Source organism: Ziziphus jujuba, chromosome 5, assembly GCF_031755915.1.
Source record: "Ziziphus jujuba cultivar Dongzao chromosome 5, ASM3175591v1".
Classification (NCBI taxonomy): domain Eukaryota; kingdom Viridiplantae; phylum Streptophyta; class Magnoliopsida; order Rosales; family Rhamnaceae; genus Ziziphus; species Ziziphus jujuba.
Window position 1 is genome coordinate 11,708,220 of NC_083383.1, and position 20,105 is coordinate 11,728,324.

At 32.9% G+C, this 20,105-nt stretch overlaps 2 protein-coding genes across 6 annotated transcripts; one reads left to right on the top strand and one right to left on the bottom strand.

Moving 5' to 3' along the window:
* Window positions 1-12,146: 12,146 nt before the first annotated feature.
* LOC125423094 (MDIS1-interacting receptor like kinase 2-like) lies at window positions 12,147-14,001 on the top strand. Its single transcript, XM_048476452.2, has 2 exons — window positions 12,147-13,340; window positions 13,449-14,001. Exons 1-2 carry the CDS (start codon window positions 13,229-13,231, stop codon window positions 13,841-13,843), a joined length of 507 nt encoding a protein of 168 aa, XP_048332409.2. The 5' UTR covers window positions 12,147-13,228; the 3' UTR covers window positions 13,844-14,001.
* Window positions 14,002-14,098: 97 nt separating this feature from the next.
* LOC107420820 (suppressor protein MPT5) lies at window positions 14,099-19,796 on the bottom strand. 5 transcript variants are annotated; one of them, XM_025074552.3, is made up of 6 exons: window positions 17,654-19,796; window positions 17,403-17,565; window positions 16,295-16,458; window positions 14,885-14,941; window positions 14,710-14,810; window positions 14,099-14,417 (listed from the first exon to the last, which is right to left on the bottom strand). In XM_025074552.3, the coding sequence occupies exons 1-5, from the start codon at window positions 19,162-19,164 to the stop codon at window positions 14,714-14,716; spliced, it is 1,992 nt and encodes a 663-aa protein (XP_024930320.3). In that variant the 5' UTR covers window positions 19,165-19,796; the 3' UTR covers window positions 14,099-14,417; window positions 14,710-14,713. The 5 variants fall into 5 exon arrangements, with proteins under 5 accessions (XP_024930320.3, XP_024930319.3, XP_015885368.4 ...); XM_025074551.3 differs by having other exon boundaries at window positions 14,695-14,810; XM_016029882.4 differs by having other exon boundaries at window positions 14,102-14,417; window positions 14,885-15,140; window positions 17,654-19,795.
* Between the last annotated feature and the right edge of the window lie 309 nt (window positions 19,797-20,105).

The window sequence follows — 20,105 nt, forward strand, 5'->3', positions numbered from 1 at the left end:
AATGCCCAAGAAACATCGAAGCTAAATCCAAAATCCAAAAAATATATTTTCTTAGGGTATACTGATGGAATTAAAGGGTATCACTTATGGGATCCCACTGCCCACAAGGTAATAATCAATATAGATGTGATATTTACAAAAGATAAAATATAAGAAAACAAAAAATGATAGCACTTCAAAAGAGAAACCAGAGACCACTAAAGTTCAATTTAAAAAAAGATAAGGCAAAAAAAGTTCTAAATTCTTCTAAAGCAGCACCAGAGCATGAAGAACAAGAGTAAGCTGATTTACAACTCCATAAGTTCAACGGTCAACTAAGAAGAGAAGAGAATCAGCTTGACACTCAAAATATATTATGGGGGAAAATGTTGCATACTGTCTACTAACAGAAGATGGAGAGCCATCAACTTTCCAGAAGGCTGTAAAAAGGCCAAAAGTTTCTCTGTGGATGGCAACAATGCAAGAAAAAATCAAAGCTCTCCAAAAAAACGAGACATGAGATCTTGTTCCACTACCACAAGGAAGGAAGTCTATCAACAACAAATAGGTTTATAGGATCAAACAAGATAACGTGACCAAGTGGAGCGGTATCGTGCTAGATTGGTGATGAAAGGATGTGCTCAGAAAAAAGGTATTGATTTTAATAAGATATTCTTTCATGTTGTTCAACTTACAACAGTTCACGTAGTCTTATCAATGTGTGCTACATTTGACTTGTATCTAGAGCAGTTGGATATGAAAACTTCATTTCTTCATGGAAAACTTGAAGAAAAGATTTACATGCTATAACCAAGAGGTTTTGAAGAAAAAAGAAAGGAAAACTTGGTTTGCAGGTTGAACAAACCTCTATACGGCCTTAAGCAGGCTCCTAGATGTTGGAATAAAAGAATTGATTCCTTCATCATAAGCCTTGGATACAACAGACTTAATTCAGATCCTTGTGGTTATCACAAGAGATTTGGTGATAGTGATTTCATTATTTTGCTGTTGTATGTTGGCAACATGTTGATAGCAAGCCCCAACAAAGATCGCATTAAAGACTTGAAGGCATAATTGGCTAAGGAGTTTGAAAGAAGGACTTGGGATCTGTAAATAAGATTCTAAGGATGCAAACTTACCGAGACAAAAATATTAGGAAGATTTGACTTTCTCAGAAGAATTACTTGAAGAAAATTTTGCAGCATTTCAACATGCGAAATTGTAAGCCAATTTTTACCCCTTTTCCTATTAATTTCAAGTTAACCTCAAGAGTGAGTCCTAGCAACGAAAAAAAAAAAGATAAAAATGTCATGAGTATCATATGCATCAGTAGTGAATAGCTTAATATTCGCTCTGGTATACACAAAACAAGACATTGCGTAAGCAGTTGAAGCAATCAGTCAATACATGGTGAATTCTGGTAAAGAGCATTAGAATGTTGTGAAGAGGATCTTAAGATATGTGAAGGGTATCTCAAATGCTACATTATATTATCGAAGATCAGAGTTACTGTCAGAGGCTATGTTGATTCAGATTATGCAAGAGATCTTGACAAAAGCAAGTTCACCACAAGGTATGTGTTTATTCTTGCTAGAGGAGCTGTAAGCTGGGTGTCAAAACTACAGTCTGTCGTAGCTACTTCTACAATGGAAGCAGAATATATCGCAGCTTCATAAGCTAGCAAAAAGGCGATCTGGGTACAAATGCCACTGGAGGAGCTTGGACACAAACAAGAGAAGATAACTTTGTTTTGTGATAGCCAAAGCATTATGCATTTAGCAAAGAATCCAGTGTATCACTAAAAGACAAAACACATACGAGTTCCATTTCACTTCATTCATGAGAATGTGGAAAAAGAAAGTGTGGATCTATAGAAAATCCATACGAGAGACAACCTAGCAGATGTTTTGAAAAAGCCAACTAGTACTGGAAAGTTTATGTGGTGTAGATCATTCATTGTCCTAGTAGAAACATGAGCAGTATAGGAATGAGATAGTAAGAAGAAATGATAGAAAGGCTATAGCAAAACGGGCTTTAAGTGGGAGATATGTGGATGTTGAAGCCACTTTTTGGGGGATAAAGCATTTTGAATTTGTCAAAGGCAATGGCATAACATCAAAGCTGTCTACAGCTAGCAGCAATTAAGATTACAACTTCAATTGCAACACTTCATCTTCTCTTTCACCGCCTTATGCATCTAAAAATATGCAAATCTCCTCACTTTGCTATATTAACCCATTTTCTATAGAAACCGATTCCATTTTTTGTGTGAGAAATATAGAAACAGAGAGAAAGAAGATGAATATTAGAGAAAGAAAAAAAAAAGGTTTCTTTTAAATATTTATGTCTTTCCTTTATTAAAAAGAGAATGTGTTTTCTTCTATTATAAGAAAGAAAATATTGTCAATTGTACTCTCCTTATTTTAGAGAAAAATTATTGTATTCTTTTGCTATGATATAATCCTTCTACAATTTCCAATTATTTTGTATGTATTTTATTTGATTATTTTTACACACAAAATTTACATTTTTATAATTTTTACTTCAGCTGTAATTGTATTCCCCATACCATAACTTTCTAACAGATTGAGGATTTTGTTACCCATACATATTCAATGATATTATGTTGTAATTAGGATGGATTTTAATTTATTCTCTTTGTAATAGAATGTGTTAGCTTGTACATATACTCACAATATTATAACACACAGTTACGCAATACAAATGATATACTTGTTTCCATTATTGTTCTATATTTCACAGATTGAATATTTTCCTTATGATAAAGAAAGACATGAAGCAGTTGGAACTTTCAATCTATGTAATTCGTCTTTACATAAGGCAATGACTAATTTACCCAAAAATAAGAATTTAAAAAGCAACGTGTCAGGACCCATCCAAAATTCCTCATTAGAACCCTAAACAAGCCCTGATCCCAAGAAAACACTACCGAATCTCCCAATAAAAAATCCAGCAGCATCTCTTCTAAGGGTAGAACTTACCATAAAATTTTGCACAAAAAATACACTTCTATATACACCACCTTATTCATCCCACTTTACTATAAGTATTACCACAAATTTCAGCACTTCAATAATTAATAGGGAACCAGTGCATAATTAAATAGATAATCGTCCAATAGTATACAGAGCATTATCAGTACAATTGAATAAGAAATTTAATACAATACAAGATAAAAAAAAATAATACAAGATAGAAAGGAAAGGAAAAGTCTTTTGGACCTTCGGTAACGAACCAAGACGTCGAGCTCGCCCCCGGATGATCAATGTCGACTAACCTAGGCCTAAGGGAACGGAATTTAAAAACATGAGTTGCTAATCATCTCAGTGAGTGACCCTAACTACGACATAATAATAATAATAATAATATAATGATCAGATGAACCTGATTAATTAATAATAAATAATCAAATAAATAATAAGTAGTTGAAATATTGATTTCTCTCAAAACCCTCACAGTTCGCTCAGTTGGAAAAGTTTTCCTTTTAAAACATTTTTATAAAACCCAATAATTGTACCCCAAAAATCAAGGAATAATTAATTAAATAAATTATAAATAAAATATATTAAATTAAAGATCTAGAATGTATAATAAGAAATAAGAATAATTTTAATAACGATAATTTAAATTAATTTAGAACATAATTTAAATGGAATACAATAATTTAAAATGCACATAAAATACAAATATTAATTTAGAACTCAATATATACATTGAAAATATTTTTAAAAAATCCAATTGTTAAATTTAGAATAAGATATCATTAGATAAAATAAATAAAATCATAAATAAACTTGGATTGAAGGAATTTGGCAAAAAACAAAAATAACTCAAAATATATATTACAAAATTTATTAGTTAAATCCATGGAATAATCAAAGAAAACTTTTAACTAATTTTAAACTTCAACTTGAAATAGATTATGAAATATAAATAAAATTCATGTTAAAATCTCAAATTAAAACAAATGATAAAAACGTAGTAAAATACATTTAAACAATCAATATAAAATAAGTAGAATAAATCATTTAATTAATAAAGGAAATACTTAAATCAATTTAATCATCTATTTGAAGTAAATGGTAAAAATATAAAAGAATTTATTTTAAAACACCAAATCCATTTAAATAGTAACAATCAAGGTAAAATGCATTTTAGAAACATTGATTTAAAATAATTGATATAAAATATGAATAAACACATTTTAGAAAAATACTAATTAGAAAGAGGTGATAAAACAAATTAAATACGACTTTATTTAAATACGACTTTAAAACTTTAGAATTTGAAATTTATATCTGAAAAATACTTGATGCACCACACCATATACCAGTGATGCCTTACGATATCCAGCATCTCGAGCACCATCTGTCGGGACGTTAAAGAGAAAAACTTGTATATAGTCGCTTTGGCATCCCGACAGCGCCGCTGCTTAAACCGTCATCCCGGCCATGGAGGAGAGCGGCTATGGCCAATATCAAACTTGCCTACCCTCGGTCCGATGGCAACTCACGGGAGACATTACAACTTGTGCGCTCATCCACATATACATTACAGAACACCAATACTGTATGAGTGTGTCTAAAAATCATAAAATCAATCAATACATTTTTAAATCTTCAAATCTCATAGATACCACTTTTCAAATCCAACAATCCACATCACCTTTAAGCCCATAATATTTCCACATTTCTTTTAAAATCATCATCATCATAAATACATCACTTAAAATCCATCAAATTTCAATTCCATCAACTTTCGAATATACCAAATTTCCAAAGGCATAAAGTTAAACCTTTAATATTTCAATGCATAAATATTTTTGAAACGTAATAATTTAAATCAATATTTTTCTCAATTCCATAAAAATCAATTTGATCAAAATAACAATAAAACCACATAAAGTCGACCTATATTTAAATTCATACAATCATGCACAATAAATTTAATAATAAACATAACAATAATTAATAGGATTTAAAAGCGACAATTCCTTTAAATTCCCAAATATATTTTTGCACCAAAATACAGATTAAAAATTATCATAAATTGACAATACAATTCTAGATGGAAATTCTCTTAAATATCAAATACATAAAACATATTTTTCAAATATCTAATTATAAAATATTCCAGCAACAAAATTCAATAATTATTAAATTAAACCTCAAATTCAAGAGAATTCTTAAAACCCAAAATATTTATAATACACAAATAATTTAATTTCCTTCAATTTTGGCATAAAATTTCAATTATAATTTACTAAACGATTAACACATGAAATACTACATTTTCAAATAATCAAGTATCACAAAATACATACAATTAAGCACCCAAAAATTAAGTTTGAAGGTGGGTCACTCACCTCGAGCACCCAATCCAACCAAGATCCTCCATATGATAAATTCTACAACCCACGCGTACTCGTAGAATAACAATATTACACAGGACCAAATAAATTAATATTTTATTCAGATAAATAATACCCCATACCCGGGGGGTTTAACAAAAACGATGTCCAAAATTCGTAAATAAGGTATCAAAGGAAAGCTAAGGGGATGAGGAATACATTACAGAACTCCGTTGGACTCAACTCGACCTGAGGTGGCCGGAAAGTGGACGGAAGATTTCAGTCGAACTTCCCCCTCTTGTATCTCACAAATGGCTAGGAATTTGGGCAAATGGAGGTTATTTTTGGAAGCAGGGGTTGAAATCTAGGGGGACGGACCATTCTCGCAGCCAAAAACCGCCGAAAAAATGGCCGACTAGAGAACCACCGGCCGCCGACTTTGGGGCACCGATCCCGGCGCTTCCACCGGCCATTTGACCAGAAACTTGGCTGTCAAAATTGCCCAGCCATGGGCTGTCACGCTGGCCAGCACGTGCCTCATTTAGATGGCCAGAGAAAACAAAAATGGGAAGGCTCGAGAGGGAGAGGGAGAGGGAGGGAATGATGAATAGTACCCCTTCCCTCCTCTTTTTCACATGCCTGAAAGAAAAGAAAAAGAAAGAAAAAATAAAGGAAAAAGAAAAAGAAAAAAGAAAAGGAAAAGAAATTAATAAAATAATACTAAAATAATGATGTATTAGAAAACTTTGCAGGTCTATAACTTTTAAACCATATATCCGTTTCAGGCGTGCCACTAGTTTATGAACTCGTATCGACGAGTACTTCACAACCATGCAGGAGTCAAAGCTCAACTTTGCATAAACAAAAAGTCAACTTCAGCACCCCTTGGACAGTTTGACCCTCAACTTGTTTTGCTCATATCTTTCAAATTGTAGCTCCGTTTTTTACGTACTACTAGTCTATGGACTCAGATCAATGCATACTTTGAAACGTATCCATGTCAAAAAGAAATTCCATCCAGATCAAAAAGTCAAATTTTGACCATTCTCACTCAACGACAGTCAAACCCGATCAACCTTGGTCAACGTGAAAGAAATTTTCCATGTACTTCGGGACGAGGTATTACACAACAACTTATAGAAGACTAGTACACGGCAAGCCTGAGGTCACCATCAAAAATAGAAAGATTTATTCATGAGAATAAAAAATGTAAAAAGAAATAATAATTTCTATTTATATGTTTGGTAATAATATTGATTTAAAATCAAAGTTTAACCTTTATAAATATTTTTTTTTTCAAAAAATGTTCAAATTTGGTAAAAAAATTAATTAAAAATTAAATTTTATATTTATTTATATATTTTTAAAATGTGATAATAAATATAAATCTAAACGGATATTTCAAAATTTATCCAGATTGAAATTCTAAAGTTTTAAAAAGGAATTGTTATTCCTTTAAATGGAAGAATATCTATTTCTATGGAATAGCTATTGTCAAATTTAAAAAATTATTAAATATAGAAAAAACTAAATATATAGAATAAATATTTTATTCCTATATTTATTTCATAAGCCAAAAATTTAGAAGGGGATCAAGTCTTTAATGGAAAACATATATTCATAGGAATAAAAAAAAAGGAAATGGAATAATGATTTTTATTTATATGTTTGGTAAATTAGATTAAAATTTCTGCCCGCAAAAATACCAAATTTGGTTAAAATCAATAAAAAACCAAATTTATATTTATTTATGTATTTCTTAAATGTAATAAACTATCTAAATTTAAATATATTACAAATACAATAAAAATATATTTAAAACTTATCTAAATAAGAATATGAAAATAGCAATTCTTAGGTTTTAAGAAAGAATAACTATTCTTTTAAATGAAGGATTATTTATCCATTTGAAATAGCTATTTTTTATTTGAAAATGTCTCAAACACAAGAAAATTAATATTGTAAAATAGTTCTTCTATTCGTGCTCTAAGTGGATAAGGTCTTTAATTTATCCAAAAAATGGGTCCTAACTAAAGAAATTAATGGATAGAACATAAGTTTAATTGGCAGAGATACCACATCCCCTTGAATTTTTATAGTCCTTCCATATCGTGGATGTCCTCCTCATTGGGCCTACATGACTATCGACTTCCTTTCTCATTCTTCATCATACATAGCTTCTTGAAAATTTCCTTAATTGGAAAGTCCTTAATAATAATAATAATAATAAAAGTGTCTTAAAAGAAAATTCGTGTGATTTGCAATCAGAGTTCAAGCCAAATTCAAATAGTTGTGAATGAGATTGCTTCACCTTTCATGTATATAAACTTCATTTTAGTTCAAATATACTAGCAGAAAGCATTAATAGCTTGCAATGGCTGGAAGGGAAAATACAGTCACTTACTATAGATAGAAGCCATAGTTTCCAACAGAAAATCGTTGTTGATCTCCTTAACTTTTTATGAGTATATTCCATCTTCCTTTTGCTACTTCTAACAATGACTAAAAAGCATAACAGAGGCTCTTATAAAATGGAAACGGAGTCTTGACAACAAAAGCCAATCTCTGCTGTCTTCATTGGCTCAAGGGAGCAGCCTTTGCGATTGGGTTGGAGTTGCTTGTCACCCATCAACAAGTCGTGTCACACATCTACTTCGTATCTACGGTTTGAATGGTAGCTTCAAAATCTCAGCTTCTCATCCTGTACAAATCTCGTTGCCATTTATTTACCAGACAATAGCCTTTATGGAGCTATTCTCCTCAGCCTTTACAACCTTTTTACATTCACTCATCTTGACTTGGCAACCAATCATCCTTCTGATTTCTTTCGGCGACCGTTGCGAACCTCTTCAGCCTCTCCTTTTTCAATTTATCTGGGAATGAGTTCTCTAGTTTCATTCCTCGCCAAATGGGAAAGATCAAGTCTTTGACGATGCTTGATTTACAAAATAATGAACTCACAGGACAAATTCCTACTTCCATAGACCAAGTTGGTTGGTATTTACATTGGTGACAATCAACTTTCTGGAGGTATTCCTAGAGAAATTGGAAGATTGAGCAGGCTAAGCTATCTTGATCTTCTTGGGAAACATCTTTCCGGAAATATTCCTAAACAAATTGAAAATTTGAAATTGTTGAGCTCTTTCCTACTTTCTTGAGAATCAACTTTCTGGAAATATTCCTAGACAAATTGGATATTTGAGAAATTTAGACCTGACCTTTCTTTCAACAATCTCTTCAGTACAAAAATACAACATCGTAACAATTGTGAAGCTATATAGAATTTGTTCACATCCACGACATTCGCTTCTGGTGTACAAGTTCTTGGAAGGAGGAAGCCTTTAGGATGTACTAAGCAATGAGGAAAAAACAAGAGCATTTGATGGAGTAAAAGGATAAATATTGTGAAATGTGTGGCGAATGCATTATCGTACATGCAACATGACTGCTCATCGCCTAGGATCCATCGAGATACGTCGAGCCAGAATATTCTTCTGAATTTACAACAGGATGAAGCTCATGTTTCTGATTTCGGGGACGGCAAGGATTCTTAAAATAGAGTCATCCAACTGGAGGAACTTTTGGATATGCTGCTCCAGGTTAGTTTATTTTTAAGCATTAACATCGGTTCGTATTTACTTATTTATCCGGAAATGAAAAATCCATTCTTTATTACTTAGTATTATTCAAGTTAGTCTTTATTACTCAAAACTAATCTTCTAAGAAATTGTTTAAAATATTAACTTTGATAATGTTGCTGCATCAATGACTATGCTCTGCTACAAGTAGAACTTGCTTAAACCATGGAAGTGAATGAAAAATGCGATGTTTATAGCTTCAGAGTATCATCCAGAAGATCTCGTCTCTTCAATATCATCAACTTGGTCGTCATCATCATTCCCACCACTTGATGAAGTGTCTGTGGTGGATATTTAATTTGTACCAATGCGTATTGCCTTCCACTAAAAATGATGATGAAGTCGCAGCGAAGGTGTTCTCCGTTGCCAAGATAGCATTCGCACGCTTAAACGGCAATGCACAATGAATGAAATTTCTCAGGAGCTATGTTGACTCAGAGGAAGCCATTCCCCAAGTTACACTTACTGCTTCCACATTTAGTTAGGAGCTTTTGGGATAGTATATGTGGTAATTTATATCTATGCATGATTATATTTTGTTAATCTTGCAATGGCTGGTACAAAAATGCGAATAAAGGGCAGTAGTCAATTTTGTCCTGACCAAGGAGTACCATGAGGATTTTGGATCATATGCAACTTTTTTTATAGCTAATAACATGTATCAGCTGGTACATGAGCATTTTATTGGCTAAAAATAAATGAGGCGGCTAGAGAAAACTAAATATGACCAAAAGTACTAATTCATTGGGTTTTTTTCTTTTTTTATTTCTGTATATCCAAAAAATTGATATATATATATATATATATATATATATATATATATGCGCTGTGATTTGTTTATAAAATAAGACTTATATATTACTGTTATTTAGGATTAATGAATATTCGATTTGCTGGAAAGAAAAAATTAAAAAGTAAGGTATCATTTGTCAACATGTTCAATTTTTGTTTTCAGTTTCTTTTTAAATTGTAAATAGTTTATTTACTTTAATTGTTTGTTAGTATTAGTTGATAATAGTTAAATTTATTAAACATGTCAATTAACTACAAATGTGAAGAGGAGAAAAAAAATGAAAACCAAAACCGATACAATTTTAAGTTGTGTTTAATTTTTTTGTTTATGTTAATCCTTATATATATAGTTAACAAAAACATTTAATTATCATTAACTAATCTTAACAAACCTTTAAAATAAACAAATTACACATAATTTAAAAAAAATAAAAAATAAAAGTTGAACGCGTTAATAAATGGCACTAGCACCTAAAGACTAAAGTGCACCAAATTAATTCTTGAAAATTTAGGTGCTACATGTCAGATCAAGCATGCTGTCAATAAACTATCACAATGCCGGAAGCTATGGGACAGCTGCAGTCCCGTGCTCTTTGGTGAACATCGTTAACACAAATGCTTGGAGAATGAATGACAGCATGATATGGCTAGCCGAAGAATCTCACAACAACCGTCTCTAAAGCAAGAAACTTAGAGCAATTCATGGATATTGATGCTTTTCAAAATGCTCTAGGTACTGATAAATTTCTGAGGGTGAGAGGCGCATAATTAAAGTTCCATTTGAATGGATAAATTAATTAGGCAATTCAATGATAAAATGGTGTCTTTAGCTCTTCGATATTCTGAACAACATTATTTACGCATGCAAAATAGGTATAATCGGAATCCCATATATATACATAGGAAAATTCAGCGATGCGGACAGTCCGGATGTAGACCACATCCAAAGCCAACACTTTTCAGAAGATAGTGTCGGCTTTACTGTACAGTGTACACATCAAAACCGATGCTATCATCCGAAAAGCGTTGACTTTGGATGTGGTTCGCACAGTAGAAAGACTCTATATATATATATATATTTATGGTTGGCTAGAAACCCCTATAAAATTGTATCATTGAATAGAATGTGTACATAATGATTTACAACGAATTTCAAAGGGAAAAAAAAAAAAAAAAAAAAACACTATGAGTATTAAAGAATAGGGATAAATCTAAAATGATCAAATTTTTTTATCAAAATTTTGATATTCATAATTTAGAATCTTTTAAAAGATTTACCTTTCCATGAATATAGGGCAATATCAATTTAACACCACTATTAGAATCTTTTAAAAGATTTACCTTTTCATGAATATAGGGCAATATCAATTTAACACCACTAAAAACTGCTATATAATTGATTATCAAAATTTTGATAAAAAAATTTGATACATGCAATATTGCTCAAAGAATAGTAGCTAGTAACTTGAATTTATATTCTTGTTTGACCTAGTAAAGTTGCTCTATCATGTAAATCATGATGAAAAATATTAGGCACGTGTCCAACTATTTGTGCATTAACAATTTAATTGATTTACGCAAGTCTGAATTACTTCCTCCTTAAACCAGGAGGGGTACTCTAGGTGAAAGTGAATCAAATCTTGCTGAACTTGCGACATAGGCCGGACAATAGGAAAGTTCAAGATGAAAACTCTAATTGTCGCTGGATGCTTCTTTTTTTTTTTTTTTTTTTCTCAATTGCTGCTTCCGGCTTTGGACTAAACACTTTCAGGAGAAAAGAAATTAACCCACCTTCACATCTCAAAATTTCCTCACATATTAATACTAGCTAATTTAACAATATATGATAATTTTCTGAAAGTTTGTTTTAGGTTTACAATTCCTTACTTCACTAATTCACATAACTTTGATTTTTCTTATAAAACCAATATCCCCTTACTAAAAAATTGCATATTTTCTTAAATGGTGACGATAGAGATTTTCTTTTAAGCATCTACTATAAAAATTGGGGTTTAATAGAGATTTTCTTTTCCATCTATCTTTGCCGTGGAAAGTAGTTCAATGTGCATAAGCACACATAAGCAGTGGGCTCTGTACCCCACATTGCCACAAAATCTAATGTAATAATTTATGGAAAAGAAGTGGCATAAGCCAGAGAAGTTTAATATCATAGCGTATCAAAATAAATGTTTTAGTCCAAAAGAAATCGCAAAGAAGTTTACATTTAAAAAATAATATAAGAATAAGAATAAGAATTCAAAATTGTCCATATTTAAAGATGGAGAAATATTCATATAAAAATTAATAATTAAATTTTTAGAATATTAATCCATTTTTCTCATATAATAAGTTCCATTTTAGTTCAATTATGCATGGAGCATTAGTAGTTTGTAAAAGCCCAGAAGGGAAGAAACAGTCATTGCAGAATTATATTGAAACGAAAAGATCGAAACCATGGTTTCCAAAAGTCGATCATTATTGTTAATGTTGTTGTTAACATTTTATCTGTGTGTATTCTAATTTCATCTCCTAGTTTTTGCTGCTAAAAGAGACCAAGCCAGCAGAACAGAGGAAGGCTCTTATAAAATGGAAACAGAGAGCCTTGACAACAAAGGCCAATCTCTCCTGTCTTCATGGTCGGAGGAGGCAGGAGCCATTGCAATTGGGTTGGAGTTGCTTGCGAAAAGTCAACAAGAGTAACCCATCTCAATCTTTCAAGAGCTGGTTTGAGTGGTACGCTTCAAAATCTCAGCTTCTCATCCTTTACCAACCTCATTAGCATCAATTTGGCACAAAACGACTTTCATGGAGACATTCCTCTTGACCTTTATAACCTTTCCAAACCCATTTATCTTGACTTGTCAAACAACCGTATTGAACTCAGAATAAGAATTTGTTTCGTATACATTCTTTTTAGAGGAGTGAGGAAGACAAATCAGAACCTACCTGATCCTGATTGAACTCAGAATAAGAATTTGTTTTCAATATGGAGCTATGATGGGAAAATGGTGTATGAGAACATTGTCCAAGCAACAGAGGAATTCGACCTCAAATATTGCATCAGAGAGGGAGGATATGGGAGTGTTTACAAGGCCGTGTTAAGCCCAAGTCAGGTTGTTGCTGTGAAGAAGCTTCACACAAATGTGGATGGCAGGATGTTTCATCTCAAAAGCTTTTAGGAGTGAAATTCATGCACTAATGCATATACGGCACCGTAACACTGTGAAGCTACATGGATTCTGTTCACATCCACGACACTCTCTGTTGGTATACGAATTCTCGGAAGGAGGAAGCCTTGGAGATGTATCGAGCAACAAGGAAAAAGCAAGAGCATTTGAATGGAGTAAAAATGTTGGTAAAGGTGTGGCGAATGCATTATCTTACATGCACCATGACTGCTCACCTCCTATAATACATCGAGATATATCAAGCCAGAATATTTTACTGAATGCACAATGTGATGAAGCTCATATTTCTGATTTCGGGACTGGCCAGGATTCTTAAAGTTGAGTCATCCAACTGGACTTCATTCGCTGGAACTTTTGGATATGCTGCTCCAGGTCAGTTTTATCCTTAGCCATTAAGCTTTAAATTAATTAATAATGATTATCGGTAATTATGTACTTATTTGGAAATGAAACATCAATTCTTTTGTTTTTCCCAAGCAGAACTTGCTTATACCATGGAGGTGAATGAAAAATGCGATGTTTATAGCTTCGGAGTAGTGACATTGGAAATAATAATGGGGAAACATCCAGGGGATCTCATCTCCACAATATCATCAACTTCATCATTATCATTCTCACTGTCTGATAAGTCGGCTCTGGTGGATCTCATCTCCACAATATCATCAACTTCATCATCATCATTCTCACTGTCTGATAAGTTGGCTCTGGTGGATATTTTAGACCAATGTATATTGCCTACTATATATGATGATGAAGTCGCAGGGGAGGTAGTCTCTCTGGCCAAGATAGCATCCGCATGCTTAAACGGCAGTGCACAATGTCGTCCAACAATGAAAGAAATCTCTCAGGAGCTAATGTTGACTCATAGAGGCTAAACTTGTCATAGCCACTGCTTCTATTTGACAGTTCTTGCTTCTACATTTAGTTAGGTGATTGATGGTTAGAACTTGTTTGTATCATTAATCTTGCAATCAATGGTGTAAAATGCGAATAAGTGCATTAGTCATTTTTGTCTTGATCAAGGAGTATTACAGTATTAACTTCCTTTTTTTTTTTTTTTTCCATGTTTTTGACTAAAATTGAATAGATGAGTAGATAAAACTAAATATGACAAAAAAAACCAATCCATCGTTTTTTTATATAATTTATTTTTAAAATAATAATTAGGCATAACCAAAAAGTTGATAAATATTATACATACATATATATATATATATATATATCCTATGATTTGTTTACAAAATAAAACTTATGTACTATTGTCGCTTAAATTAATGCACAAAGAAATGCTCTGTTTGCTGCAAAGAAAGAATTGAAATGCATGGGCCATGCAATTGCAGTTCCCTGCTCTTTTGTGAATATTTTTATCACAAATGCTGTTGAAGTCCCGGTGCTTTTGGATTCCCCCTCTGTACGTTGTGTTTTTGTACTATAAAATCATCTTCTTGGCTAAAAAGAAAATAAAATAGAATAAGAAGAACCCAGGCACCAAAATACAGAACATACAGTTTGTAGACCCAGCAAGTTTGGATTTGTAAGAAAAAAGATAACAGTATTACAAAACATTCCAGGATAGGCATTAACAGGATCAAAACAATGCTTTTTGTCAATAGAGGCACCTATTTTCAACAAGTAGCGGGTTAACATAGATGGACAAAATAACTTCTTGATATCTTATGCTAACAATTAGTAAACTAGAGTGCACAACAACACTTCTTTTTCTTACTGTAAAACACATTACTTCTTCAGCAAGTTCTGTGAAAAGATCTTCTTGCAGTATGGGCTAGTTCGTAACATCTTATGAGACCGAACCGCTTCAACCAGGGAAGCATGAAGAGGGCCCTGGAATGAATGAAGCGAAAAATTAGAACAAAAATGAGAGAGGGTTACTTGGAGAGGTGGGTTAGAACAAATACCTTTGTAAATGCAAGAGCAGATTGAATGACATAGTTAGCATAAGGATCTTGCAACAACTGTTCAAAGCAAGAAACTGAGATCAATTCATGGATGATTCTTGACCGGCTTTCTTCAAAATGCTCAAGGCATTTTTCAACCACATGACTGCTAAATTTCTGCATTGAAAGCCGTACAAAGTGTCCTCTGAATGGATAAATCAATTCAGCACTGACAGATGGGATCTTTAGCTCTATGATATACTGGACAACATAATTTCTGTTTACAGAACAAAGTATATCCAGAAGGCCATATCAAATTGTGCCACGGAATAAAATGTACATATGATTACTTATGAGGAATTTTAGGACATAAATATTCTCATGTAGATTCTTAAATATCCAGAGATAATGTTAAATATCATCTATAAGGAACATTTTTATATTAACAATTTTAGTCTTCAACCTATCTTTTGTATTGCGATACCAGGATTATGTGCACTCCCCTCTTTCAAATCTTACAAAACATTTTGGAAAAATATATATCTTTGGTAAGTACCATAAGCACACACCAATATTATCAAATCTTGAACCAAAAAAATAGCACATCCCCATAACAGATGTCAGACTACCAATGCAGCAACTTCCATACTACCAATTCATCAAAACCTTCCAGTAAGCATTTCTCACTAAAAGACTAATTCTATCCATCAAAAAACAAGCTGCTCTTCGAGGAGCTCTCTCATATACCTGATGAAGCTAGTAACCACTTAGGTTGTGGCCGAATTACAAGACAAAACTAAAATACAGAACCAACAATTCCTGTTACAATCCCATACATCTGCATAAATAGCCAACAAATACAGAGCAACAAAAATATAATAACAACATTAGTATGTATTGTTTTAGAGTCAAGTCGAGTGCATTATCATCTAAGCTTGGAGACAGCAGTTCAACCACTTCAATGGGTAAAACACTGGAGAGTTTCATTGAATGAATTAGTTTGGTGCCTTTCTGACTTGTTATGGAAACAAGAAGTCATGGCTCAAGGATTTTGTGATTGTAATCAATACGTTTTAATTAACTCCCAACAGTTAGCTAAATATTTTCCAGTAAGCTTTCTAATTATTTAGTTCAAAATATAATGATTATGTAGTATGATAAATTAACATATGACTGAATAGTTTTAATACAATGATTGTAGTATGATAAACTAACATTTGACTGAATAGTTCTGTGTTCATTTACTTAGGCTTGCATTTGCATATAAGATTTATCAAAGGAACATATAGCTGAGAAATATTTTGGTTCCCAAAAGCACAATAATTAATCATATATTAATTTTTATTGAATTAGATTTTAAAGATTTTGTTGTCAGCAAAAGGAAAGGAAAAATAAACTAGTATTAACTTTTGACACTTAGTAAATGCTTACCCAAAAGGATCTTGAGCAAGGGTTAGCCCATTTCTGCAAACTTCAGTCACCAGTTTACGTCGAAATCTTCCACCAGAATATGCAATGCAGTTTTGCATTACACAACATCCATGCTTATGAGTCGCAACATCAATGCAAAACTTCGCAGCAGCATCAAAAATGAACTGCCAATAACAAATGGTTAAGGACAGAACAAATAACAATCTGTTTCAAAAGAACAAAGTTGTAACATCTCCTACACGGATCACATTATGAGACTATGGACAGAATGTGAAGCATGTAGATGATGCCTGCTAATCTCTAGCATGCAAGTAGATGTAGGTAGAAGTGAACACTTAAGTAGAAAAATCATGCTAATTAAATCCACTCGAATATATAAGAGCACTTGTATGTGTAAGTGTTCTTTTCTTTGGGGTTGGATATAAGCCATCCCTCAAATGATTTTGAGATTTCTATAATATTTATCCAAGTCAAGGTTTCTGAAAGCTCGTTCTTATAAGTATAAGCTCATCTCTGTTAGCATTTCAAGCATCAAATACTGCAGAAACAAAATCAATATTTTGAAATATCATGAAAACTGAATTATATGCCAAGTACTAATAAATTGGTATACTATGATGACAAGATTGATGTGCCCTTGATCAAATGTTTATCAGTAGCCACATCCATCAAATGAACCTTCCTTTAGTCTGATGCCTTCAAATATGCTTTCAAAGTAAAAATGCATCAAGAAATTTATTGAGCTTAACCCAAGTATCTAGTGGCTTTTAAATTGAGTTGGCATGATTAATTGCATTTGCAATAAATTTCATCATAGCGTTTATGTAAAAACATACAGGTTTTGATACTTGGTGGTGAACAACTGACAAGAAAACATTTTATGAAAATACGGAAATTGCATTATAATAATCCGAAATTTATATTGAATTTTTCACAAGAGGAGCTCCATTTTGGAAAGATCTAACTTCTAGATTATCACAAACTGAAGAAATCCCAAGAACATCAAAAGAAACAGGATGAAATAAAGGACATCCATTGCAGAAGATATGCAATTTTTTAAGAACATTGAATACTCAGGCTAAAAAGAAAAGGGAAAAAAAGAGCTTACTCTGTTGTCTTCATTGCTAAGGCATTGCAAGCAACGCTTTATGACATGATTTCCACTTAGATCCTTAACAAGTTCAAGAAAACCAGGTTCAAGAGCAGCCATAACTAATGCTATATGTCTCCTAGCATTTAAAGTCTCAATCAACTTCTGTACAACACGCGTCCTGACACAGCAGTATCAATTAAATGATGAAAAAGAGTTAGAAAGTGAAAGATACCACCTAGAAGCGAGCAGAATAATGGAGGATTTACCCATGTGTGTTCAAAGAAATTTGAACAAGTTTTCCTGGTTCTTTGGTCACCATGAGCACAATCTGCAATCTCTGTTCTTCACTGCATATATCCAAGAGCTTCTGCACAAGGTAATTACCGAATGGGTTCACCATCATTTCCCCAACATAACCAATTATAATGTTGCATATTATCTTCACATCTCGACTGTTTCCCTCAGCTAACATCCTTTGTAAGAACCGACAACCATACTGATCCTTAGCTAAGAAGTATACATATCCCTGCACCTCAGCCATTGAACGAACTGTTGAAGGGCAATCACTACTCATACGGCCGCCATTTTCACAAACACCTCCAAAGGTAGAGCTCTTCTCCTGTTCGTTCGGCACTCTCATAACCCCATGACAATTCTTCTGACTCCTCGAAGATTTACGCCCTTTTCTCATGCCAGGATTCACACAACTTTCTTCTATGATAAAACCATCCTCGCAACTAGAACCCTCGGCAAACTTCATATGCTTTAAGGCTTGAGTGACCCCGCCAGCACTGTTTACTTTTGTCCTTTCTTTCATCATTGAAGGATTGTGTGATGGGTTACTGTTCACATTCAGAGCCACCTCTGGTCGCAATGACCGAGGGGAGCCAAATGGACCCATCAGACAGTTATCTCCATTAGAATCCATTCCATATAACTTTGAGCAACCAAACTCATCGTTAAGGTTAATCCTATCAGTATATTGGTCAAGTAATTCGACATTCTTACAATTACAGCCGCCATCTTGTTCAGTTTTTTGCCCCAATAAATAACTCATCTGGTTCTTGTTGTAAATGGGGTTGGAATTCAATGCATTAACCTGGAAATGAGTGCGAGGAGACCTCATTGAATCTCCCATATTACATCCATGTCGCAATCCGAGAAACGCTGACCTCTTAGACTCATCAAAATCCAGTGGAAGAGAGGATTGAAAAGCTTCATAATCAGAGAGATTATTGTTGAAACCTTCATATTCACCAGGATTTACAAAATCCCAAGAGGTGACGCCGCCAATATAACCATCACGGAGTCGAAATTCATCAGGGTCTATCCCAAAACCCTTCATTTGGGTCCCATCTTTTTGTTTATCACTGATATGCATCCTATAGAAATTTTTAGACAATCCCAGATCATTAACCAGCTCTTCATCATTGATATGGAACTCAGGTGGCTTGGAGTCCAAACCCATTTTGTCCAAGTGATGAGAACTCGGTCTTTGATGATACTTTCTCGTCCCTTCATGTGGGATAGAAAATGGGAAGCTATCCACAGAAGAAGAAGAAGAAGACATATCTGAAAAAGAGAACTCTGGTTGCAGAGAAGCTCTTCCAATGGCTAAACCAGTTATGGACTGATTATCATCATGAAGACAACGAAGACGAAGAGGGTGAGGGTTTAGATATGGACTGCTAATCCCATTCAACAAGTTCCCATGCTCATCATCCTTCTTCGTCTTCTCTATTACCCTCTTTTCTTCCTCCGCCATTTTATACATCATAAACAAATAATATATATATATATATATATATAATATATACAATACTAATATTCAGAGGGAAAAAAAAATAAAAATAAAAAATAAAAAAACCCAGATTCAAAACATCAACAGAAATCGAATCGGAGGCGGCAAAGACAACGGATTACAAAAGAGCGAGTATTTTCTTCAGACTACGGACCTTTCTTTTTGGGGTGGCTTTTTTTTGTCTGTTGCATTTAAACCTCATTTTTTGGCAAGGAATTTACGACAAAAAGGAAGATAATGAGACAGGGTTTTTAAATTTTTACTTTTTTTAATTATTTTCTTGGTTTTCTCTGGCAGTACGAGAGTACGTTCTGTTTGTTGTGGCTCGGCGCACCATGAAATGACGAGGGACAGAGTATCAGACTGGCACTCAAAAACAGAAGAAGAGAGAGAGAGAGAGAGAGATTTCAGTCTCTGACTTTGTGGAATTTTCTTCGTAATTTAAAATTCAATAAATTCTCAATCAGGATTTGAGCTTCAAACTTTTTTTTTTTTAAATCATATTTATTATTGAACTAATAATGAATTTATTCGATTATCTTTATCATAACTCTGTTGGCTGTTGTCCAAGTTTATCTTTTAGTTTTTTTCTAATTTGTAACACTAGCAATGAACTTTGAATTTTTTTTGTTTAAAAGGTAATATCAACTTCCATATTAGATTTCCAATTGCAATAGTATATTTTTATTTTTTTTTTATACATAGAAAAAGTCATTTTTATGCATGTTTTCTTTACTATAAGTCTATAATGAGTAATTTTATCAAATTTAAATTTAAAAAATCCAATATGACACATTTTATGTTATATTGTAGTTCTTATATGACATTACGTAAAAGTGTATATTAGAAACAATATCACAACACGACAACTGAAAAAACAAAAATTTGAGATTGTATTTTCTTTATTTATTGATATT

What these genes read in the sequence shown, in the direction of transcription:
- LOC125423094 (XM_048476452.2), top strand. Translation starts at nt 13,229, where the DNA reads ATGCACAATGTGATGAAGCTCATATTTCTGATTTCGGGACTGGCCAGG. An exon ending in TTTTGGATATGCTGCTCCAG is followed by an intron (nt 13,341 to 13,448) that starts GTCAGTTTTATC and finishes TTTCCCAAGCAG; the next exon opens with AACTTGCTTATACCATGGAG.
- LOC107420820 (XM_016029882.4), bottom strand. Translation starts at nt 19,164, where the DNA reads ATGATGTATAAAATGGCGGAGGAAGAAAAGAGGGTAATAGAGAAGACG. An exon ending in TTAGCAATGAAGACAACAGA is followed by an intron (nt 16,459 to 17,402) that starts GTAAGCTCTTTT and finishes TGTTATTGGCAG; the next exon opens with TTCATTTTTGATGCTGCTGC. An exon ending in CTGCTCTTGCATTTACAAAG is followed by an intron (nt 14,811 to 14,884) that starts GTATTTGTTCTA and finishes CATTCATTCCAG; the next exon opens with GGCCCTCTTCATGCTTCCCT.